The 23,317-nt window shown below is 36.3% G+C and overlaps 1 protein-coding gene across 7 annotated transcripts in view; it reads right to left on the bottom strand.

Annotated features, from left to right (window-relative positions):
• The window catches only part of LOC138323759 (cilia- and flagella-associated protein 337-like), a 70,174-nt gene that overhangs the window by 29,724 nt on the left and 17,133 nt on the right, over nucleotides 1-23,317 (bottom strand). The window contains exon 1 of one of the 7 annotated variants that reach the window (XM_069268586.1): nucleotides 20,282-21,422. The exons of 3 other annotated variants lie outside the window; for them this stretch is intronic. In XM_069268586.1, the coding sequence (XP_069124687.1) occupies nucleotides 20,282-20,535 (254 nt within the window). In that variant the 5' untranslated portion in view covers nucleotides 20,536-21,422. Of the gene's footprint in view, nucleotides 1-8,176; nucleotides 8,774-15,215; nucleotides 15,567-20,281; nucleotides 21,423-23,317 lie in introns of those variants that run through there. 3 more of the 7 variants (XM_069268582.1, XM_069268588.1, XM_069268587.1) reach the window with 3 other exon arrangements.

The raw sequence follows: 23,317 nt of genomic DNA, 5'->3' as shown, positions 1-23,317 counted from the left end.
AAGTAAGTAAAGCGATCATAATCTGTATCTTGCCATAGCAACAGTGAACCATAGTCTTATTGTATTAGAGATCAAACAGATTCAGACATATCCTCAGAGACCGAGAAATCTGACAAAATTAAATGAAAATGCTAATTTTGATTATTTTGTCCAGGTTATTACAGATTTAGAAATGTGATCTTCACATTCATTAAGGTTTTCACATATTTGATTTCAGACATAAAGAATTGTCGTTTATCAGATTTTAATGAAGATGGCTACTGTTTTATTTCATTCCATGTACATGTACTTCCTTCGCAGCAACACAGACAAGAGCCATAACACTCATTTCAGTTATAACTAAGTAACAGAATGCTTCCTTAGTAGAAACTCATTTGAACAAAGCTCATTTCAGCAATATACCTTCAAATTTCTCTCTCAACATTGCTCATTTTAACAATATACCTTCATATTTCTCTATCACCAAAGCTCATTTAGCAATATATCTTTAAATTTCTCTATCAACAAAGCTCATTTCAGCAATGTACCTTCAAATTTCTCTTCAACAAAGCTCATTTCAACAATATACCTTTATATTTCTCTATCACCAAAGCTCATCTATCTATCAACAAAGCTCATTTCAGCCAAATACCTTCAAATTTCTCTATCAACAAGAGCTGTTGGAGAAGCTGATGTTCAAGTATTTACTATTTAAAAATATCACGCAGTGCCCTCAGTTGATATCATTTAAACATGGAAATTTGACAGATTAACAGACTTAAAAAAAACCTAAAGGGCCCCAAATTGGTTGTATTATCACGTTCAGCATCCATACAAATTAGGAAAATAAAATCATAAACATTTATGATGACTTAAGCTTAAACAATAGACAAAATAGAAACTTGCTCAAAAACTTTAACATGGAAATATGACAAATTAACAGACTCAAAAAAACCCTAAAGGGCCCAAAATTGGTTGTATTATCACGTTCAGCATCCATACACATTAGGAAAATAAAATCATAAACATTTATGATGACTTAAGCTTAAACAATTGACGAAACAGAAACTTGCTCAAAAACTTTAACGTGAAATGGGACGCCGACGCCGACGCGGGGGGTGACAACATTAGCTCCCCCTATTCGGATAGGCGAGCTAATAACGCTCATATCAGCAGTATACCTTCAAATTCTCTATCAACAATGCTCATTTCAGCAATGTACCTTCAAATTTCTCTTCAACAAAGCTCATTTCAACAATATACCTTCATATTTCTCTATCACCAAAGCTCATTTAAGCAATATATCTTTAAATTTCTCTATCTATCAACAAAGCTCATTTCAGCCATATACCTTCAAATCTCTCTATCAACAATGCTCATTTCAGCAATATACTTTCAAATCTCTCTATCAACAAAGCTCATTTCAGCAATATACCTTCAAATCTCTCTATCAACAAAGCTCATTTCAGCAATATACCTTCATATTTCTCTATCACCAAAGCTCATTTAAGCATATATACCTTCAAAATTTCTCTATCAACAAAGCTCATTTCAGCAATATACCTTCAAATTTCTCTATCAACAAAGCTCATTTCAGCAATATACCTTCAAATTTCTCTATCAACAAAGCTCATTTCAGCAATATACCTTCATATTTCTCCTCCCTTCAACAAAGCTCATTTCAGCAATATACCTTCATAATTCTCAATCAACAAAGCTCATTTCAGCAATATACCTTCATAATTCTCCATCAACAAAGCTCATTTCAGCAATATACCTTCAAATTCTCCATCAACAAAGCTCATTTCAGCAATATACCTTCAAATCTCTCTATCAACAAAGCTCATTTCAGCAATATACCTTCATAATTCTCAATCAACAAAGCTCATTTCAGCAATATACCTTCATAATTCTCCATCAACAAAGCTCATTTCAGCAATATACTTTCAAAATCTCTCTATCAACAAAGCTCATTTCAGCAATATACCTTCATAATTCTCCAATCAACAAAGCTCATTTCAGCAATATACCTTCAAATCTCTCCATCAACAAAGCTCATTTCAGCAATATACCTTCAAATCTCTCTATCAACAAAGCTCATTTCAGCAATATACCTTCATATCTCTCTATCAACAAAGCTCATTTCAGCAATATACCTTCATAATTCTCCATCAACAAAGCTCATTTCAGCAATATACCTTCAAATCTCTCTATCAACAAAGCTCATTTCAGCAATATACCTTCATAATTCTCCATCAACAAAGCTCATTTCAGCAATATACCTTCAAATCTCTCTATCAACAAAGCTCATTTCAGCAATATACCTTCAAATTCTCTATCAACAAAGCTCATTTCAGCAATATACCTTCAAATCTCTCTATCAACAAAGCTCATTTCAGCAATATACCTTCATAATTCTCCATCAACAAAGCTCATTTCAGCAATATATCTTTAAATTTCTCTATCAACAAAGCTCATTTCAGCAATATACCTTCAAATCTCTCTATTAACAAAGCTCATTTCAGCAATATACCTTCAAATCTCTCTATCAACAAAGCTCATTTCAGCAATATACCTTCATAATTCTCCATCAGCAAAGCTCATTTCAGCCATATACTTTCTACCTAATTCTCCCTAATATCAACATTTGAACTTTACAGTGTGTTTGCTATCGATACTTTAATCAATTCCTATCATTAACTGATATTTAATCTAAACATATTGCAACACCAAAAACAAGAGGCCCATGGGCCTTCACGTTCACCTGAGTTAGGATATATAATTAAACAAATAATGAAACAAATTAAAGACATATAAACACTATATGCTGGGCCTTGAAGTTGGTCAGTGATTTATAAATTTGACTTTTTAGACTATGAAGAGTATTTGCTTCCATCCGTTGAAACCTGTGAATTTAGAGGTATTTTTTGAAATTTTAATCATTTTGACCCTGTTTGGTCCTGCCCCTCTGGTCCCCCAGGGGGTCATCGAGGACGGATATGGATGTTAAAATGCTATATCTTCGGCTAATAATTCTAATCAAGTATGACTCATTTCCTACGAAAAATGTTCACAAATATGTTTTTCCTATATAAACTAAAGTAAACTTGACCCCTCCCCAGGGGGTAAAGTGAGACCCCAAGGTCATATAATTCACAATTTTTATAAAACATCTTAAGACCTTTCCATCTATAATTATTTGATTCTACTATATCCAGAATTTTAGAAGATTTTTGAAGTTTTAGCCTATTTGACCCCTTTTTTAGCCCCGCCCCTCTGCCCCCAGGGGGTCGGCCAGGACCAATGTGGATATGATATTTAAATGCTATCTCAGGCTAATAATTCTAACCAAGTTTGACTCGTTTCCAATGAAAATTAAGCAAAACATGCTCATAAATGTGTTTTTCCTATATAAACTATAGTAAACTTGACCCCCTCCCCAAGGGGAAACAGGAGACCTCAGGGTCATATAATTTACAATTTTTATAAACAAACTTTTAGACCTTTTCATCTGTAAAGTGTATTTGTTTATACCATTTCCAGAATTTTAAAAGAATATTTTTGAAGTTTTAGCCTATTTGACCTTTTTTGGCCCCGCCCCACTGCCCCCAGGGGGTTGGCCTGGACCAATATGGATATGATATTAAAATGCTATCTCAGGCTAATAATTCTAACCAAGTTTGACTCATTTCCAATGAAAATTGAGCAAAACATGCTCATAAATGTTTTTCTCTATATAAACTATAGTAAACTTGACCCCCTCCCCAGGGGGAAACGTGAGACCCAAGGGTCATATAATTCACAATTTTTGTAAAGGACCTTAAGACCTTTCTATTTATGAAAAGTATTTGATTCTACCATTTCCAGAACTTCAGAAGATTTTTGAAGTTTTAGCCTATTTGACCCCTTTTGACCCCGCCCCTAAGGCCCCTGGGGGTCAGTCATAGAAAATTTGTTAATAGGATTAAATGGCCATCTCATACTGATAATTCTGACAACATTTGACTCATTTCCTATTACAAATGACCAAATAATGTGCAAAAATGTGTTTTCCCAATATAAACTATAGTAAACTACCCCCTCCCCAGGGGGAAACTAGAGACCCCAGGGTCATATAATTCACTATTTTTGTAAAGGACCTTAAGACCTTTCTATCTATGAAGAGTATTTGATTCTACCACATCTGTGAGTAGAGAAGAAGATTTTTGAAATTTTACTCAATTTTACCCCTTTTGGCCCCTCCCACAGCCCCCTGGGGGTGGGGACCATATAATTCACAATTTTGATTGGCCTTATGCCTTAGAAGGTTTGTGCAAAATTTCATTGAAATTGCTTCAGCAGTTTTGGAGAAGAAATCGAAAATGTAAATTGTTTACGGACATACGACGGACGACGCACGACGCACGACGAACGACGGACGACGCACGACGACGGACAAAAGGCGATTAGAATAGGTCACTTGAGACTTCGTCTCAGGTGACCTAACAATCAAATTCTACTATTTAAAGGAAATAGTATTTATCTAGAATTTGTCAACCATCAGTCAATTTAAAAAGTTTTTCTGAATTCATAAAAGGTAGCTTTGTTGACAATTTTTGTTGATCTATATAATTTGGCACCACAAAATAAAGGTTAACAAGATTTAAAACCACAGAATGACTCTCAATCTCAACACGATTCGACTAACATTGACATTTACAGCAGTGAGATTTAGGTCATGGAATTATAAAATATAATTTCATTCTCAGTTTGTTTATATAAAACATTGACATTACCAACAGGCTGGAACCTATCTATATTTACAATAATACGTAATTTTCTTATAATCGAAAAGCTATTATCAATATTTAGAATTCTTTCTTTGTGTAACATTTGAGATAATATAGTCCATCAATACGATGAATTCATACATAGCCCCAAATACGTTTCCCATAATTTTTCAACACACCCTTTAAATAATTCTATTGTATAAGAATAAATAAAACCTACTCTCTTTTTATCTACAATTGAAAAGTGGGTTTGGTTCCGATTTAAATAGCCAGACTCTGGGACAGACTGTCCTAGTTACTGTGTATGCTCACATCATTGAGGCCATGTTGACATCACAATCAAATAATTATAGGTATAGACATGCTATTTCTACTAACACCCCATACAGAAATAATGTCATTGTCAAAATTGGTCAAAATGACTGCAGGTTCTCAAATCTTTTGGTTTGGTTTTGTTTAGTTTAACATCCTATTAACAGTCAACTTCGGTCATGTAAGGATGTGCCAGGTTTGATGGTGGAGGTAAAACCAGAGTACCCGGAGAAAAAAACATCGACCAGAAATGAGTACCTGCATGGCAATTGCCCTACATGGAAATCAAACTTGCGATTCAGAGGTGGGAGGGGGGGGGGCTTGTGGTAATATGTCGGACGGACGTCTAACCACTCGGCCGCTGCGGCCCGCTCATATCACTGTTATCGTAAATTTTAGTTTCATCCCTCCATTGGTATTTAAAATCAAATGCATTTTTTAGAGGTTATAGACGGAATCTCAATACATTTTAGCTAAAAATATATAATTGATGTGCACACGCTGAGCTATTGGACTTGAGAATATATTTCAATACAAATGCAATATGTAAAACATTATTGGTGTATACTCTTAGCATCTGGTAGTTACAGACACATGCAGGAGCTTGTAGTAAACGTTGTCATCTAGAAATGTTTTAATGACAGAAAATTAAGCTTAGAAATAAAATACATGTATTAAAAGTCTTATATAATTGAAATTGTAGAGTCTTTTGAAGTCTTTTGAAGTTACATAGTTGTCTTTACCTAAGTTGTGGATCTACCTAAACAGGACCCATGTATACTTAGAGTCAATTGGAGTAGCCAAACACCACAATTGTTCACTTGACATGAAAACTTGAGATAATTTGATCTTCGAATATTTGTAGTGCTATACATAGTTCAATGGTGTATGAATATGATGTTCAATTGTGACTGAGGAATCTATGATTGAGCCCCTCTCTGTGGTACTTTTACCCGACATAAAACCAGTTGTAGTGCTTACTTTGTGTGACGAATAAGCCTGCACCTCTGACACCTAGACTAAATGTAATGGGGTATTGTATGTGAATGAACAGGATTTTCAGGAGAATTATGCTACATATGTGTATACATTCAGATTTATAATACATTTAAATTACATTTTAATTTACATAATAACATATTTCAAAATATTTTGCCATGAGTACAGTTTCATTATTCGTGCCTTAAAAAAGAAACTGTTGAAATATTAATCACAAAAAGTGCTTCTATACAACTTTCTTAATGCTATAACATTGATCGAGAACCACTGAATTGAGCATGGCTGTTTTTATCATTGATAAACACTAGGGGACAACACCATTGGAAGCCTAGTTGCCAGTCCTACTGATTAAACAGCTATGGACTAGCTGATTATTCTTCTATATATAGACATGCATTTATCAGTAAAACTTTACATTATCCTTATCATTAAATCTCAAGTTACAATATAAGAAAGACCAATTAAATGTGTAGTTAAAAAATTAAAAATGATTTGAATTGGTGTGAAATTAACAGGTGTAATTGAATCACATCTAAATTAAAAACCATTTCAATATGTTAAAAATCATTTACAGAGTACAGTCTACCTTTTTTGAATAGCTATTATTTTTTATGTAATTAATCATTAAATTGATTAATTGTTTTAAGTTAATCTAATTTAACTTTTCAATCTATAATTAGGAATACTAAACAATTGGTGATTCCCACAGGATCACAATGCAGCTTAAATCATACAATGACTGTTATTAATGCTTTCAAAATTAATAATCTATATTCTCTAAAGTATTTTGAGATTTAAAATTCCGTTTGGTTTCCTATAATGCTAAAATTTGACAAAGATGTAATTCTGATACTTTTGATCTTGAATATAGGTCAAGGTTAGGACAGTCATGTTCATATATATTTTAGCTCTTTACTCTAGCAAGTCCAGTTAAGGTCCCAGGGTCTATTCTTTATTGAGATCAGTTATAAGTAATTTGAGTATATTTGACCCCTGTTACCTTGAAAGCAGTTCAAGGTCATTCATGTGCATAAACTTGCTAACACTAAACCCAGCATACTACAAATAGGCATACCCTAAATCAGGTCCCTGCTATGTTTATATCATGCTATTAAACAGACATCCCTGATGAAATTGGCTTGATTGCTTCATTGCCTTAACGCCATGCAATTAATGTGAAATTGATTTTGTTAACAAATCACGCTAAAAAGTTTTATTGGTTAGAAATTACTCTTAATTTATTGAACTGTTCTCTTTTGTTTTCATTTTTCCAAGTCAATTTACATTCAGTATCTCCACCGGGAGGAACTTAAGTTTGATGACGACAACAAACGGTCAGTTTAAATTCCTCACTTGTTTACAAGATTTTGTCACAGAGAGCTTGTCCTGTCAGATATGTCCTGTTAAATACTTGGCAATAAAGTATACTAGTACTAAACAATGTCCTTCACAGGACAATACCAGAAACAGCTCCTCCCTGAACTTTCAACTTTGTTGATAACCATTCCCTATACGACTTCCATGGTAATAAATCAAAAAGGGACAAATACCTTCACATTTTGTTGAAGACTAGTTGTGATAACCTTAGTAAACATTGACATAGTTATCCATTTTTTCTCTCCTTATATTGATATTCAACAACATGTCTATAAGAATTTATAAAGGACACCATGTAGCACTCACATGCATATCATAGTATGTAAATGGTGATGACAAACTCTGTGTCACTGTTTATTTAGCACTAGTCGTTACATGTAATACACAATTATGTAGAATATAGATATGTACATATATACATGCTCCTTATCAACATGTTTACTTTAAGTCGACAACTAATGTAACCAATCAGAGCTTTTAACAGAATTCTGTAAATGACAAATTTAACTTTACATTGAACATGGGTAGTTTTTATCTTAAATTTCCACCCCAGGCTAAGGTCCCACTTGGTCATGTGGACACGTATAATATATTGGTCACACATGTACTGGTCAGTAATGGCTGTGACAAAAGATATGTGACTCATAGAGAACAAGCCAAAGTGACCATCAAACCTCAATTCTGATACTTGACCACGGAGCTTTAAACAGAAATTTACCCACATATATTTATATACTTACATAGGTAGCTCAAATTTCACCGATTTCAGCCCACGATCAGTCCCAGGATTTGCCATTGTTTTTAACTAAGATGTCAATCATCCAATATTTGCCGTTAATTGGTAGACAAATACAAAAACATCCTCATTTCCGCCGCGGTTTGAAAGCTGTCAATATTGAAGAGTTCTCAAGTTGCTTGTTGAACATAGTATTGAGAGATTTGTGATATCGGGCTGGAGAAAAACTCGCCCCTTCAGGGTAATCAATTTAAAAGGAACTGTTTGTGCTCAGCTACTGTGTGAATGGTATATACAAACACTTTCCCTTACACCTTTGTCCACACAGCTACTTGAATATTGACGGGCCAAATGGTCGCCATCAGTTCAATATCACCACATATATATATAATTAATGAACAACAGATTATCGTCATAGAAAGATTTGACCAATTAACACTTTAAAAAGTCCATTTTCTCAGCAAATAATTTTTTTCTCATCCAAGAAAGTTCCATCCGAGCTGTCACCCAACATTCCAACATAAATAAGAGTTTAAGAAATGTCAGTTCTCGTCCAGGGTGTATCCTACCTATGATCTAGTCACTAATTACGTTAAAATATCTATCCATGTTACGGGTATATACCGTGAACCATGAAGTTTTGGAAGAGTAAACCTATAGTATCCCCCAACAATCGGCCTTTGACTTCGAGCCGACCCTTATGTGAACCAACAAACACTTGATTATTCAAACTAGGATATGAATTCAGTCAACCATACATGAGCGAAAAATGTAATTATTAATAATTATTTTCTGCTTTGTGTTTCCGCGGAATAGACATAATGGGTCAATATGTATTATTCATAAAAACACAAGCGTAAATCAAGACGTATCGTGAATACCCTGATCACAAAGAAATAAAAATGGACCCCTGTAATAGACCCCTTGATGTAATTTGAGAATTTCCCCAATATAATTGTCGATATGAAGACGTATGTTTGAAACAAAAGGTGAGTTATAATATCTGTGCCCAGGTGTATATATTATCTCTGGTAGACTGTAGACACCCTTCAAGGTCACATCTAATGGGATTGTTACCATCAATCAAATTTTAACAATATCCAATATTCTTAGAGTTGAGTTCTGTGTAACCAAATCTTTTAATATAACATGGTGTTCATTGATAAGCATTTTTATTCTGCTCCCACAATCAGCTCAGTGAGTACAGTCTCCAGGTAGTATTTTGGAGGTCGGTTCAAATCTCTTCTCGTTGTGCATTTACCAGCTCCTAAGCTACCTATATGGTGCCTGTAACCAATCCCTATTTGAAGAGAGGTGATGACTCTTTGAAAAGTGATATTGAATCATGAGATATGAGTTGGTTCATCGAGTGAAGACTATAAAATGGAGGAAGTAGTATAGTGGTTCTGGTCAATTGTCAGCAAGTAGCATTTGCTCAACAAGTATAAAGCATCTGGCAATTGTTCAGAGGTTCTGAGTACTAGGTTTGAACCCAGTCTTGTAATTCATTTTCCGTAACTCTAATGATGTAATATAGAGGAATAAAAAGCACCAGCAACCTCTTGTTCTCATGACAAGCATACTACTCAGTGACTACATGCGCATCCCAGTCTGGACTCACAGAATTTTAAAAGGACCCATGAAATTTCTGGAATGGGTATCTAAACACTGTGGGACCCATTGTTTTTACAAAAACCATTGAAAAGGACCCACGAAAAATACACTGGGTCTGTAGTGGGACTAGACTGGGTCAATCATTCGCAATCAGGTAGCTCAATCGTTGAGCATCTGGCTAGTGTTCTGAGGTCCTGGGTGCGAGCCCCAGTCTGGCCGCAACATCTTCTCTTCTCCTATTACGAAACTGGTACCCAGAAATACCAACAGCAGTGACAGAAGTGTCTTCTTTATTAACACAAGCCCAAAAGGAAAAATTCCTGCTTCAATGAGAAGAAGTCTTAAACCTTTTCTTTTACATATGTCCTTACATCCGAGTCAAGGTTAAGGTGGTATCAATTTGTGTTGTGTCAAAACATAATTAGCTGGGAAATTTCAAAATTTGAATTATTTGCTCTCAAAGATGAAAAGTTTTAAATAGATATATTCACTGATTTATTGTATATTTGACCTTGTTTCTATTTAAACCAAATATGTACACAATTACAGAGGGATCACATTTAAAATATGATCTGTCTATAAGTGTGTACCTATATCTTAGATATTCAATAACTACAGTTTCACTTTCAACTTTTTTTCGGTATGTGGTTATGTATATAAACCCACCTACAGATAATCAGAAGGTAAGATTACAGGTATGGTGACAACTCGTTAGGTAAACTATCAATAGTCATCCACAGGTGGGATACCAGGTAAATGTCTATATCTCATCTCAAATTTCATATCGTTATGGAATGCTTAAGACTTTTATTTTGGTAGGGATTACGTATGACAGTCGAGCTTTACTGGAGGTGTTGCCCACCTGACAGGTATTAACAGGTGAGATTCAAATTTCCTGTATGAAAATCAGGGTTAGAAGTTCAGTATACCTGTATTTAGTATTGATTTCCATTAAACAAATTTGTCTTTAAAAGAAAATCAAAGAGAATCTATTAAGATTGCTTAATTGTGTGTACAATAGTAGAATATAAGAAAGTGGTAATTGAACCAATCAGTATATATAAATGCAAATTACTTTCTATTACAAATTAAGATGCACTGCTATGTAGACAGATTAGTGTTGAATACCTGAGGATTGTCCAGGTAAATTAGGCGTGGAATAACACACCTGTCCGACAAAACCCTATAGTCTAGTCCACTAGACTCAAGTCTACCACAACACTGGTGTGTCGTGACCAATCCATTACATAAACACCAACAAACCACAAAATACTTGTCCTTTTAATCAACTTTATACAACGACATGCCCTTGTAATCAACTTTAATACCTTTGCTTTAATCAATTACGACAGCGCATAATCCTGATCATTTATCGAAGATCGGGTATGACGTCTGGACAATGCGTGTTTGACTTAACATTCAGCCTTCAGGTATTATTTTACCTGTAGATCCCCGTAAATTAAGGATGTAACCTGATCAGAGACAGACAGACTGATTATCTCTTATTGTAATCAATTACCAACCAGAAATCCAATCGGTGTCATATACTGACTGCTAGACCCTGTGTATGATAGGGCTAAATCATGATCTTTAATGCAGTTCGTGTGTGCATATATATCAATCATCATGGTGATGATTGGAAAGTTAGGATTTTATCATTGATTCAATATGTATTTGACAATTAAATTGATTTGTATCACCCATACCGGTAGTGACTTAGAACCAGTTGGGAAACACCGATTTAATATCCACTGTATATATATTTACACATAATGATTTATTGAAATATCTATAAATGTAAGCTTTGATACAATTATAGATATTTCTTGGTTTGTTTGTTTATGCATTGGTCCTATTAAAAGTCAAGGTCATTTAAGATGTGATGGAAAGCCAGAGTACCCTGCAGAAAAACCACCAACCAAAAGTAGTACATGTATATTACCTGGCAACAAGCCCCTCCCTCAACTTGGGATTTAAACTCTAAATCTTGTGATGGAGGGCTCAAGTAGTAATATGTTGGAAAATTTTGACCATTATACCAATGAGGCCCATGGTATTTGCTTTGATTTTCTTGGCTTCTTCTTTCTATGCTAACTAATAATGTAATCTCTGATTATGTAGTCATGTTACTGACCCCTTATAAAGGCAAAGAGGGTCAGTAAAATTTATAGGGGGGGCGAGGGAATAGCCATCCAAATCCATCCATATCCATAGCCAATAAAGGGTCAGTAAGATTTATAGGGGGGGGGAATAGCCATCCAAATCCATCCATACCATAGCCATAAAGGGTCAGTAAGATTTATAGGGGGGGGGGGGGGTCAGGGAATAGCCATCCAAATCCATCCATAGCCATAGCCATAAAGGGTCAGTAAGATTTATAGGGGGGTGTCAAGGGAATAGCCATCCAAATCCATCCATATCCATAGCCATAAAGGGTCAGTAAGATTTATAGGGGGGTGTCAAGGGAATAGCCATCCAAATCCATCCATATCCATAGCCATAAAGGGTCAGTAAGATTTATAGGGGGGTGTCGAGGGAATAGCCATCCAAATCCATCCATATCCATAGCCATAAAGGGTCAGTAAGATTTATAGGGGGGGGGGGGGGAATAGGCCATCCAAATCCATCCATATCCATAGCCATAAAGGGTCAGTAAGATTTATAGGGGGGGGGGGAGGGAATAGCCATCCAAATCCATCCATAGCCATAGCCATAAAGGGTCAGTAAGATTTATAGGGGGGGGGGGGGGTGTCAAGGGAATAGCCATCCAAATCCATCCATATCCATAGCCATAAAGGGTCAGTAAGATTTATAGGGGGGGGTCAAGGGAATAGCCATCCAAATCCATCCATATCCATAGCCATAAAGGGTCAGTAAGATTTATAGGGGGGGGGAGGGAATAGCCATCCAAATCCATCCATATCCATAGCCATAAAGGGTCAGTAAGATTTATAGGGGGGGGGGGGGGGCAGGGAATAGCCATCCAAATCCATCCATATCCATAGCCATAAAGGGTCAGTAAGATTTATAGGGGGGGGGGGGAGGGAATAGCCATCCAAATCCATCCATATCCATAGCCATAAAGGGTCAGTAAGATTTATAGGGGGGGGGGGGGGGGGGGGGGGGTAGGGGGGGGGGAGGGAATAGCCATCCAAATCCATCCATAGCCATAGCCATAAAGGGTCAGTAAGATTTATAGGGGGGGGGGGGGGCAAGGGAATAGCCATCCAAATCCATCCATATCCATAGCCATAAAGGGTCAGTAAGATTTATAGGGGGGGGGGGGGGGGGGGGGGGGGGAGGGGGGGGGGGGGGGGGGGGGGGAGGGAATAGCCATCCAAATCCATCCATAACCATAGCCATAAAGGGTCAGTAAGATTTATAGGGGGGGGGAGGGAATAGCCATCCAAATCCATCCATATCCATAGCCATAAAGGGTCAGTAAGATTTATAGGGGGGGGGGGGGGCAAGGGAATAGCCATCCAAATCCATCCATATCCATAGCCATAAAGGGTCAGTAAGATTTATAGGGGGGGGGGGGGGAAGATGGGGGGGGGGGGGGGGGGGGGCGAGGGAATAGCCATCCAAATCCATCCATAGCCATAGCCATAAAGGGTCAGTAAGATTTATAGGGGGGGGGGGGTGAGGGAATAGCCATCCAAATCCATCCATATCCATAGCCATAAAGGGTCAGTAAGATTTATAGGGGGGGGGGGGGGCAAGGGAATAGCCATCCAAATCCATCCATATCCATAGCCATAAAGGGTCAGTAAGATTTATAGGGGGGGAGGGGGGGAGGGGGGGGGGGGGGGGGGGGAGGGAATAGCCATCCAAATCCATCCATAGCCATAGCCATAAAGGGTCAGTAAGATTTATAGGGGGGGGGGGGGGGGGGGGGGGAGGGGGGGGGGGGGGGGGGAAGGGAATAGCCATCCAAATCCATCCATATCCATAGCCATAAAGGGTCAGTAAGATTTATAGGGGGGGGGGGGGGGGGGGATAGCCATCCAATCCTCCATATCATAGCCTAAGGGTCAGTAAGATTATAGGGGGGGGGGGAGGGAATAGCCATCCAAATCCATCCATATCCATAGCCATAAAGGGTCAGTAAGATTTATAGGGGGGGGAGGGGGGGGGGGGGGGGGGCGAGGGAATAGCCATCCAAATCCATCCATAACCATAGCCATAAAGGGTCAGTAAGATTTATAGGGGGGGGGGGGAGGGAATAGCCATCCAAATCCATCCATATCCATAGCCATAAAGGGTCAGTAGAGTTTATAGGGGGGGGGGGGGAGGGAATAGCCATCCAAATCCATCCATATCCATAGCCATAAAGGGTCAGTAAGATTTATAGGGGGGGGGGGGAGGGAATAGCCATCCAAATCCATCCATATCCATAGCCATAAAGGGTCAGTAAGATTTATAGGGGGGGGGGGGGTGTCAAGGGAATAGCCATCCAAATCATCCATATCCATAGCCATGATAAAGGGTCAGTAAGATTTATAGGGGGGGGGGGGGTGGGAATAGCCATCCAAATCCATCCATATCCATAGCCATAAAGGGTCAGTAAGATTTATAGGGGGGGGGGGGGGGGTGTCGAGGGAATAGCCATCCAAATCCATCCATAGCCATAGCCATAAAGGGTCAGTAAGATTTATAGGGGGGGGGGGGGGGGGGGGTACGAGGGAATAGCCATCCAAATCCATCCATATCCATAGCCATAAAGGGTCAGTAAGATTTATAGGGGGGGGGGGGGGTGTCAAGGGAATAGCCATCCAAATCCATCCATATCCATAGCCATAAAGGGTCAGTAAGATTTATAGGGGGGGGGGGTGCAAGGGAATAGCCATCCAAATCCATCCATATCCATAGCCATAAAGGGTCAGTAAGATTTATAGGGGGGGGGCTCGAGGGAATAGCCATCCATATCCATAACCATAGCCTCACTTTAATACCAATCTAGTACAGACTTAATTTCTTTTTACAAAATTTCAAACTTAGAACAAAAATTTGAATTGAATTAACATATTGTTTTACTATCAGTGATTTTGTCCAAGTAACCGTTGATTCATTTAAAACAATTAGGGAGTGCTGTGACCGGAAGGATCAGAATAATCAGTGATCGCAAAAAGACAACATTATTGTCTTTTTGTACTTGATAACACATCAGCAAACGATTTTGATGTCATTAATCTATAATCAGATTATGAAGAATTAACCAAAGGGATAAAGTCAATACATCTTTATCAATAACTTCAAACTTGAGTAGCCGCCACTTTTATATCTAACTACACAAGTCAAATCTTAATCATTAAAGAATCAGCTAAATTTTAATCACTATAAGAAGGGGTGTCAGATCTGTTGTCATGGTAATTAAGTGCCTGACAACCATGTCTTATGAATTAACCAACATGTATATAATGGCTTACCTGTCCTCAGCCATCTTCACAGACATGTTGCTGCAGCTTTAACGGGTAGATACACCCGACCTCGAATACGTGAGGCAAGTCACTGTTACTATACCACTCTCATTAGCTGTTAATATACAATATGGTAATAAGTTTGAGGTATTCCACTGACACAGGACCCCTGGCCTACAGTTTACCATAACGGCAGAGAACTAATCCGTAGTGCAAACTATCACGTCTGTTAATGCGTCTACAACACTGCAGGTACTGCATGCTGGGCGTCCCTCCCGACTAATCAATGACAAAGCTTCGAAACCGTCACCCTTCACATATATCTCAATTCCACGAGAAAACATCACAGAACTGTGCCACATTTATTTGTGAAGTGTACATATTTAGACTATTTGTTCGCGGCTATCAAATGATAATGGGTATATATTAAAGGTATTTATTTGTGGCGGGGAAAAAATCAATGAAAACAACAAATGGTGGTGTCGGACAGCCGGGTTTCTGTGTCTATAGATCCATTGGTACTAGCAGTACCAAAATACTGATAAATGGCGGGACACCTGGCAACACACGACCTCTGACCACAGCTATAACAAAACAGATTATAAACTCTTCAGCTGAACAAACAGTGAAACTGGCGTGGAATTAGGTTTCACTACAGACGATATTACCATTGACGTTACACTGCCTGGGAGGTGCACACTTTAACTCCAGGGCTACAAGGTTTTGAAAACTGTCACCAATCATTTATCAAACTTGAATTTAATTTATTTCCAGTTATCAAAACTTATTGAGATAGATGATCCTTTTATCAAAAGATGATAAAAGGGCATGAGAACCTGAGCCTTGATACGAGATATTTAAATGATCCGCCAGACAAGTGTTATTATTATGATAACTTTGTCATTTATTATATGAAACACAACAGAATACTAATTTGATATCAATCACTCCCTTCTGCTTTGGACCCAACATACGACTTCTGACTTACTAAATATTCCACTAAGTCTTGTTATCAACCAATCATGCTGATGAGCCAAGTAGTAAGCTATAACAGGGTCGCACTCTAGGGGTATTACTGATATGCTTTCACCAATTCCTCTCAATGCCTAAATAGATGTTTTTCTAAGTTTGAATTTGTTTTACATCCTATTAGTCAGTCATTTAAGGCTGTGCCAGATTTCAGAGGTGAAGGAAAGTCAGAGTACCCAGGAAAAAACCCTATAGTCAAGTACTTGGCATCTGCCAGTGGGTTTCAAGCTCATAACCCATATGTAGAGCTATAGTGGTAATACGTTAGTGTATTAAAGTTATATGTGCCGTATTTTTCATAGTCACGAATCAAGAAGAGCTTTTAATATGTTATTCAACTCCAAAAGTTACCAACATTTTGAGAATTACAATACTTTCAATGTATCGGTTTTAGTTTTACATGTATAAAAGAGAGCTGAAAATGATTTTTGGCAGTACTGCCAAAAATCATTATATCAACATCTTCAGTGTAGTGAAATGAGTTCATACGGTCAGACCATGAAGCCATATTGTTGTCCACAATTTCATTGCACATTTTTACAGTATTATTAGTAATTGTAAAGTGATTTCTGAAGGTATGTCTCCATCTAAACCTGTATAAGGCGTAAAAAACAAGAATTTCACAGTGCATAACCTATGTGTTCAAACTAACGTTTATAAGGCATTATATATGTTTGTCTGTCCATTTGAATGATTTTCACAGCTTTATTCATTAAAACTTATGGTTTTAAATAGATGATTGAAGAAAAAATAACAATGTCCAAATTTTCGGCCAGTAACGGCACATATAACTTTAAATATAGAGCATACCATATTACATTCAAAATATTGCCTCTGTCAAGAATCAAACCAAGATCATATCCTCACTTAATTTCAGCATTTATCAGGGCGTATAAAAGTTTATACCATTTTTGTTATCACAGAAGTTAATAGGAGTCAAACCTATTAAAGTTGCAGACTATCGGTTTATGGACTTTTCCGAACAATTTGAAATAAACAATATAAAGATAATTTCCATGTGCATACAATAACATAGAGGAACAATAATACATAGACATCTCTTTATGATTGGCTCTGCCAGTCAATTGCAAATGATGAAATATGAAAAGAATTTCTGTTGATCGATTCATAGATATAAATTTCCAAAGGTGATATTGAGATAAATGCATTTCATTCTGACTTTTTGTTGACAGTTAAAATGGACCAGATCCAATATTGTCCAATTTCATGTTTTCTCTATTTTATCCCCTGAAGATTTAAAGCTCCCACTACAAACCTATAATTTATTTTAAAATCAGCCTCCCTATTTCTAAATAATTCAATAGGTATTGAGAAATGAAAACTTAAACAGCACATGAACAGCAGACAACTGTAAAGTATACGAAATAAATCACTACATATATATCATTGACACCCCGCTCCTCTAATATTATGTTTCCAGCGGTGCTGAATATCTCAATTGATATATTTTTATTTCTTTACTATCCCTCCAACTTAAATGAGGGAGTCATTTTGTGTTCACAAGTATTGTTGATATTGTGGGCCAGAACTATCATACATCATAACCGTGCAGAGATCTTAAGATAATTTAATACCTATATAGCTGAATAACAGAAAGAAAATCCAGTTACTAGGCTTTCCCTTATATCCAATAATACTTTCCACTAGAAACTTTTAATGTTTCTGAGATTCACTTAACATAGGAATTATCAATATATCAGGTAGGGTGTGCTGTTCAGGATCTTTGGCAGCTTCAGAGATGCAGCACTACAAAGTGGACAAAAGTTCCGCTATCACAAGACATATTCACTGACAACGTGCAACACTGGTATACAGCAGAGGTTGTCTTCAAAATTGTTAATAAATGGCAATGTAAAACCAAAAACTACTAAGATTATTGTCATACATGGAAAGGAATGGGCAGGAATAGCTTGTGGCATCTGTTCAGATAGCCACAAAATATTTGTTACTGGTAGGCCTTATATGTTTTGAACTGAACATCCAATTGCAAGATGATCGAGTTCTGTATGTGAGAAATACAGCATTCTGAATTTTAAGTACTTCAGAGAAGGTAAAGGTAATTTCTATTAGTTATACAAGATAAATGCAATATATCAACACATAACTTTGAATTAACAACAGAAAGATTTGTATTTCTGAACTCTCATGCGCATTTGTAAATGTTTTGCAAGACAAATTGAAGTATGTAGCCAAATTTGGCCAATGGTTTTTTTTTTAATTTTATAACCTTGAATATAAAAAGCATCATTGTACTTTCACTCTAGCAATTCAAGTTGGATATGTAATAGAAGACTGTAACCAAAGGAAATTTTAAAAGATCAACAGATAATCCAGAGAGTACAATACAAAATGTCCCCCAAGACCACACAAGGAAAGGTTTTTGTATGCAATAGATAGTATGTGCATTTATCACAATTTTCATTGTGTATTAAAGACTTACATTTGTTACTGAATCTATATGCAGTAAACTTGGAATAAAAGTTCCATTAAAACCCCATATACATACAGGTCGTTCATCATCCACATTCACTGGTAAGCATTACAGAAAATCCATTAGATTTTGTATCACTGACTTTATGAGGTTTTTATAGTTTGATGTGTATAAATATACACTAAACTGTGACAAAAATACAAGGCGGAGAGCATCAAAATTTTCTATTTAATCCTGATATGATGAACGGAACATTAACCCTACTAACGGCCATTAGGTAATTATAAGGGTCTGATATAACCCAGTAGGCCCTGTCGTCTGTAGGTCTGGCGTAGTATTCATTGGCTATAAAGCTATTATTGAATATTAATTAGAATTTGTCACTGTTTCTACATAGTGCACCAATTAAAGGGTCTATGTAAAATATTTAGATTTAATAGAAAATGAACATTGCATTGGCACATACCATAGATTTTTGAGTAATAAATAGTTCCATTCAAGGCTGTAAGAGTTAATTCCCTTGAAGTTTTTTCTTTTCTTTTAAACTTCTCCTCCCAAGCTTGCAACTTTTTTACAATTCAAACCTTTCTCGCATCTTAACAAATCCGCCTTATATATGTCAACAACAGATCTTGAAAGCAGATTTAAACAATGTAATCAAAGTTAAGTGCACTTTCCTTTATACTGCCTTATGAATGTAGATCACAGAAGTGCAAATTAACCAAATTTCATTGTAAGTTGTCAAAGTGACAAAAGACTAATAAGAAAACAGAGACTAAAGAATTTTTTTAATCTTGCAACATCAGCTACATTCATTTTCAAACAAAAAAAACATACAGGTTTTTAAACAAAATTGAACCAATTCCCTCAAATTGCATTCCTTATAAATATTATAGTAGCAAGTTGCTATTTGTGCTCTATAATCCTAATTTTTTTCAACTAGAATCTCAGTTGAACTTGCCAAAACTATTTCCTAGAAACCGATGAGGATTTAATTATTGCAACTGGAGGTGGAGGGCTAGTGATCAAATTTAAGATATTCAACCAATCTGCCACCACTTGACTATGCAAAATCAAAGAATAAAGGAGATGGAAATTCAAATTTGGGTAGACTAGATTTATGGAAATAAACACACAAATAGGTATTTACGAACAATGAAGACAGATGGAGGTAGACACTATGTATTGAGTAGTCAATAGACACATAACTATAGTTATTACACATAGCTGTACATATATGTAACACATCCAAGTGAAGAGAAGACACATAAAGGAGACACTAGTGTTGGGTAGACATGTGGAGGCTGGTAGAAACTCATTGAAAAAGACAATGATATATGTTTTAGGTGAAAATTATTGTATTCAAAAAAGATAAAAAAAAATAAATTAACTTAAATTGCCTGAAATATGAAAATATTTTACGTTAAATTGGCCTAAATGTCCCATTTCCTACCAATAATTATGTATACAATTGTATACCAATCCTGTTATATCCTACATTTATTTTCCATCTCCCATGTACAGATATAAACAATTAAGAGTTACCCTAAATCTCATCTATTAAGGTTAGTATTATAATTATCCCGATACTTACTGGAGACTGTCCTCATCATCAGACCAAGCTGATGACATCGTCTTCACTCTCCTCTCATTGCCTCTTTCTTCTGTCCTATCATTTATATCCGCACTATCTTCCACCCCAGGGTTGTCCACATTTGCAGCCATACTTTGATTTGTGCCACCATTCTGTGGCGCTGTCTTAAGCCTATTGATGCCACTTGTGCGGCTAATGCTTGTTCGAGGAGCTCCGTACTCAGACTGGGCCTTGTTTTTTCCTGTCTTATACATGTTGGTGGTCTGTGGTATGTATGAGAACTAAAGTCGCCCTTAGAACCCTAACTCCACGATCAATCAATAAAAGGCTTACACTGATCAATTTCCGATACTTATTGACCTCAAAGTTTTTGTTTTACTGATAAAATATCTAATTACTGGTGACGTTGAACTCTCCATATGTTTGATGTCAAATATTACTAAATGAATCTCCAATAAATATTAATTAAATTCCACAAGTTTCAACGTAACATTCCAACGTATTGACAAAACTTTTACGCCAAATACATATACAATTTACATCACAGAGTATGCTGGACTGAATTGAAGTTGACACAATATAATTACTACAGAATTACACAGGTCGCTTCACCTCCCCAATAAACACACAAATCTATAGAAATGTTCCTATTTTGTTACGTTTATATCCCCTCACTTCAACACTTCTGTACAATCCCTTCAATTCACAGCCTTTCCACTGTAGTCATGACTTCTATAAAACGCCAGGTAAGGTTCAACAGCATTGAGATGTCTTATTTGGCAAGAGCTCCTCTGGGCCATGCTGAGTAATTCGAGTATCTATACACTCTGAACTCGTACAGGAAATTCCACATTATGTCCATACATTGCACTTTCTAAATCTGATGTCCTGATTAGGATCAATTACCAATTATAGTTGTATATAATATCAACAACCAACGCGGCTACATCCTTGTGGACAAATACCCCTTTGTAGAGCCGCTGAATGCTGAATCACTTACGCACTTACTATTTCTCGCCTCAGAACATTTTCTTTATGTGTGGTTTATTCAGCATGCAAAGTAATCAATTACAATTATATAATACAACACCGAACAGCAAACAGTACGTAGATATTGATACTCCACTCTCAAGAGCATTCCATAAGTTTTCAGAGTACTAAAACAGTGCTTAGTTTCACCTTTATACTCTCTCGAAACGATGAAAGAATTTCACAAGAAAGCACAATTTAGAATCAGAAGTAGGCTTTTCAGATGAACAGCTGATTGGGGTCTGTACCATGGTAACATTGGTACATCCCATCTGTCGTCAAAGCCAGGTAAGTAGAACACTTGATACCTGTTAACGACTATACAGGCATATGCTCCACACTTGTAAGCCTACCACCAGAACAGGTATCGGCCTTTTTATCAACCCTCCCAATTTATAGTAATAACTGTAAAATAATTAACATCTCAACTACTTCATAATGTATTACTTAAATAAACTTTTAAAGCCTCCCCAGCTGACAGTCCTTTTTATACATTTGTAAATAATACTTATAATCTTAAGAACTAGAAATTATAAAAGAATATTTCATTTCCCGTTTATTTACTTAAGCTATAATAGTTTTAAGTGGACATTAAACATTGACACAAGATATAAGAGTGCTAATCATCAAACTTTACAAAATGTCCATTTACAGATAACGCTGTAAGCCAAACAATATTGACCACTCTAAGCCAACAATAACATAGATACAATAGCAGTGGTCAGAACTGACCATTCCATACTGTAAGTTAAATACACACAACAATACACACATTCTATTGGTTAGATAAGTAACTTTGGTCAGTATCCTTTATAGACAGGTGTCTATTATAGCAAGTTTTACTGTCTGTGCCTATCTCTATCAGAGTCCAGCTATTTAGTTGTATAAAGTAGTCAACCTGTCTATAACAGACATAGAAGGGACATAGCAAAATGTCCTTTATAAAGATGTGCCCTTTGTATATAGGTGTTCTGTATACCAGGTTCTATAATACTATACCTGTCTCTCTCATATAGTCTATATTCACAGAGTTCAGAAATACAGTTCTGTAATGTACATGCAGTTAAACCTGTCTATAAAGACCACCAAATAGCCATGTGGTCTTGTACATAGGTCCAAGTGCATTGGCCATTGGCCATGCATTTGAAGCCTCAATAAAGTGGTCTTATTAAGCAGGTGATCTTTATATACAGGTGGTTGATAAGGCAGGCTTTACTGTAACTGTTCTAATGTATTCTAGTTTCAATGTGCAGCCAAAGTCATTACCAGAATAATAATATGTCAAACACCAAAACATATTTATAATTAATGTGAAAAATTCAGGGTGAAATATTTAGTATTTTTAGAAAAGCTAACCAACACAGTTCATTAATAGTAATAATGACAAATAGCAAATAGCTAAGACTGACAGGGGACAAACTCTTACACATGTTAGGATATTGATTTTAGTCTTCATTCTAATATATACAGTACCTTTCATTGAGGATCGAAAATTAAGACTGGAAATTACTTTTGTTTTGTTTAGAACTTAAATGAATTATGTTTCTGTCCATTAATGATAATTCAATAGTAGGTGATATCATTATACATTACCAATGCCTATTTACAATCTGACATTTTGTATATCTGTTCTATCTACTAACAGTGTATACTATATAAATATTTAGGTTTTGCTACATCAATCCAATTTCGGACACACTATAAAGGTCTGTTTGTAGTAAAGACTAGACCACCTGTGTCTAATAGGATATAGACTTAGGTGTGGATCAGACATATTACAGATACCTGTAGATATTAGGTATTACGGATACCTGCTGTAGCATACCTGTATTTATATGTAGATATTTTAACATTCATACGACCCTCTATCCTACATGCTATGAAATGTTCAATTTATCACATTCTGACAGCCCGTTGATCCAAGTCAAATCTTTAATCCCCCACCTAAATATCATATCCTTTCTGTAAGTCCATGTTCACTCCAATGTACTTCTAGATGGTATGCTT

This window comes from Argopecten irradians, chromosome 5 (assembly GCF_041381155.1).
Source record: "Argopecten irradians isolate NY chromosome 5, Ai_NY, whole genome shotgun sequence".
Classification (NCBI taxonomy): Eukaryota; Metazoa; Mollusca; class Bivalvia; order Pectinida; family Pectinidae; genus Argopecten; species Argopecten irradians.
The sequence above is the reverse complement of the archived record's forward strand: the minus strand, read 5'-3'. Positions and strand labels throughout refer to the sequence as shown.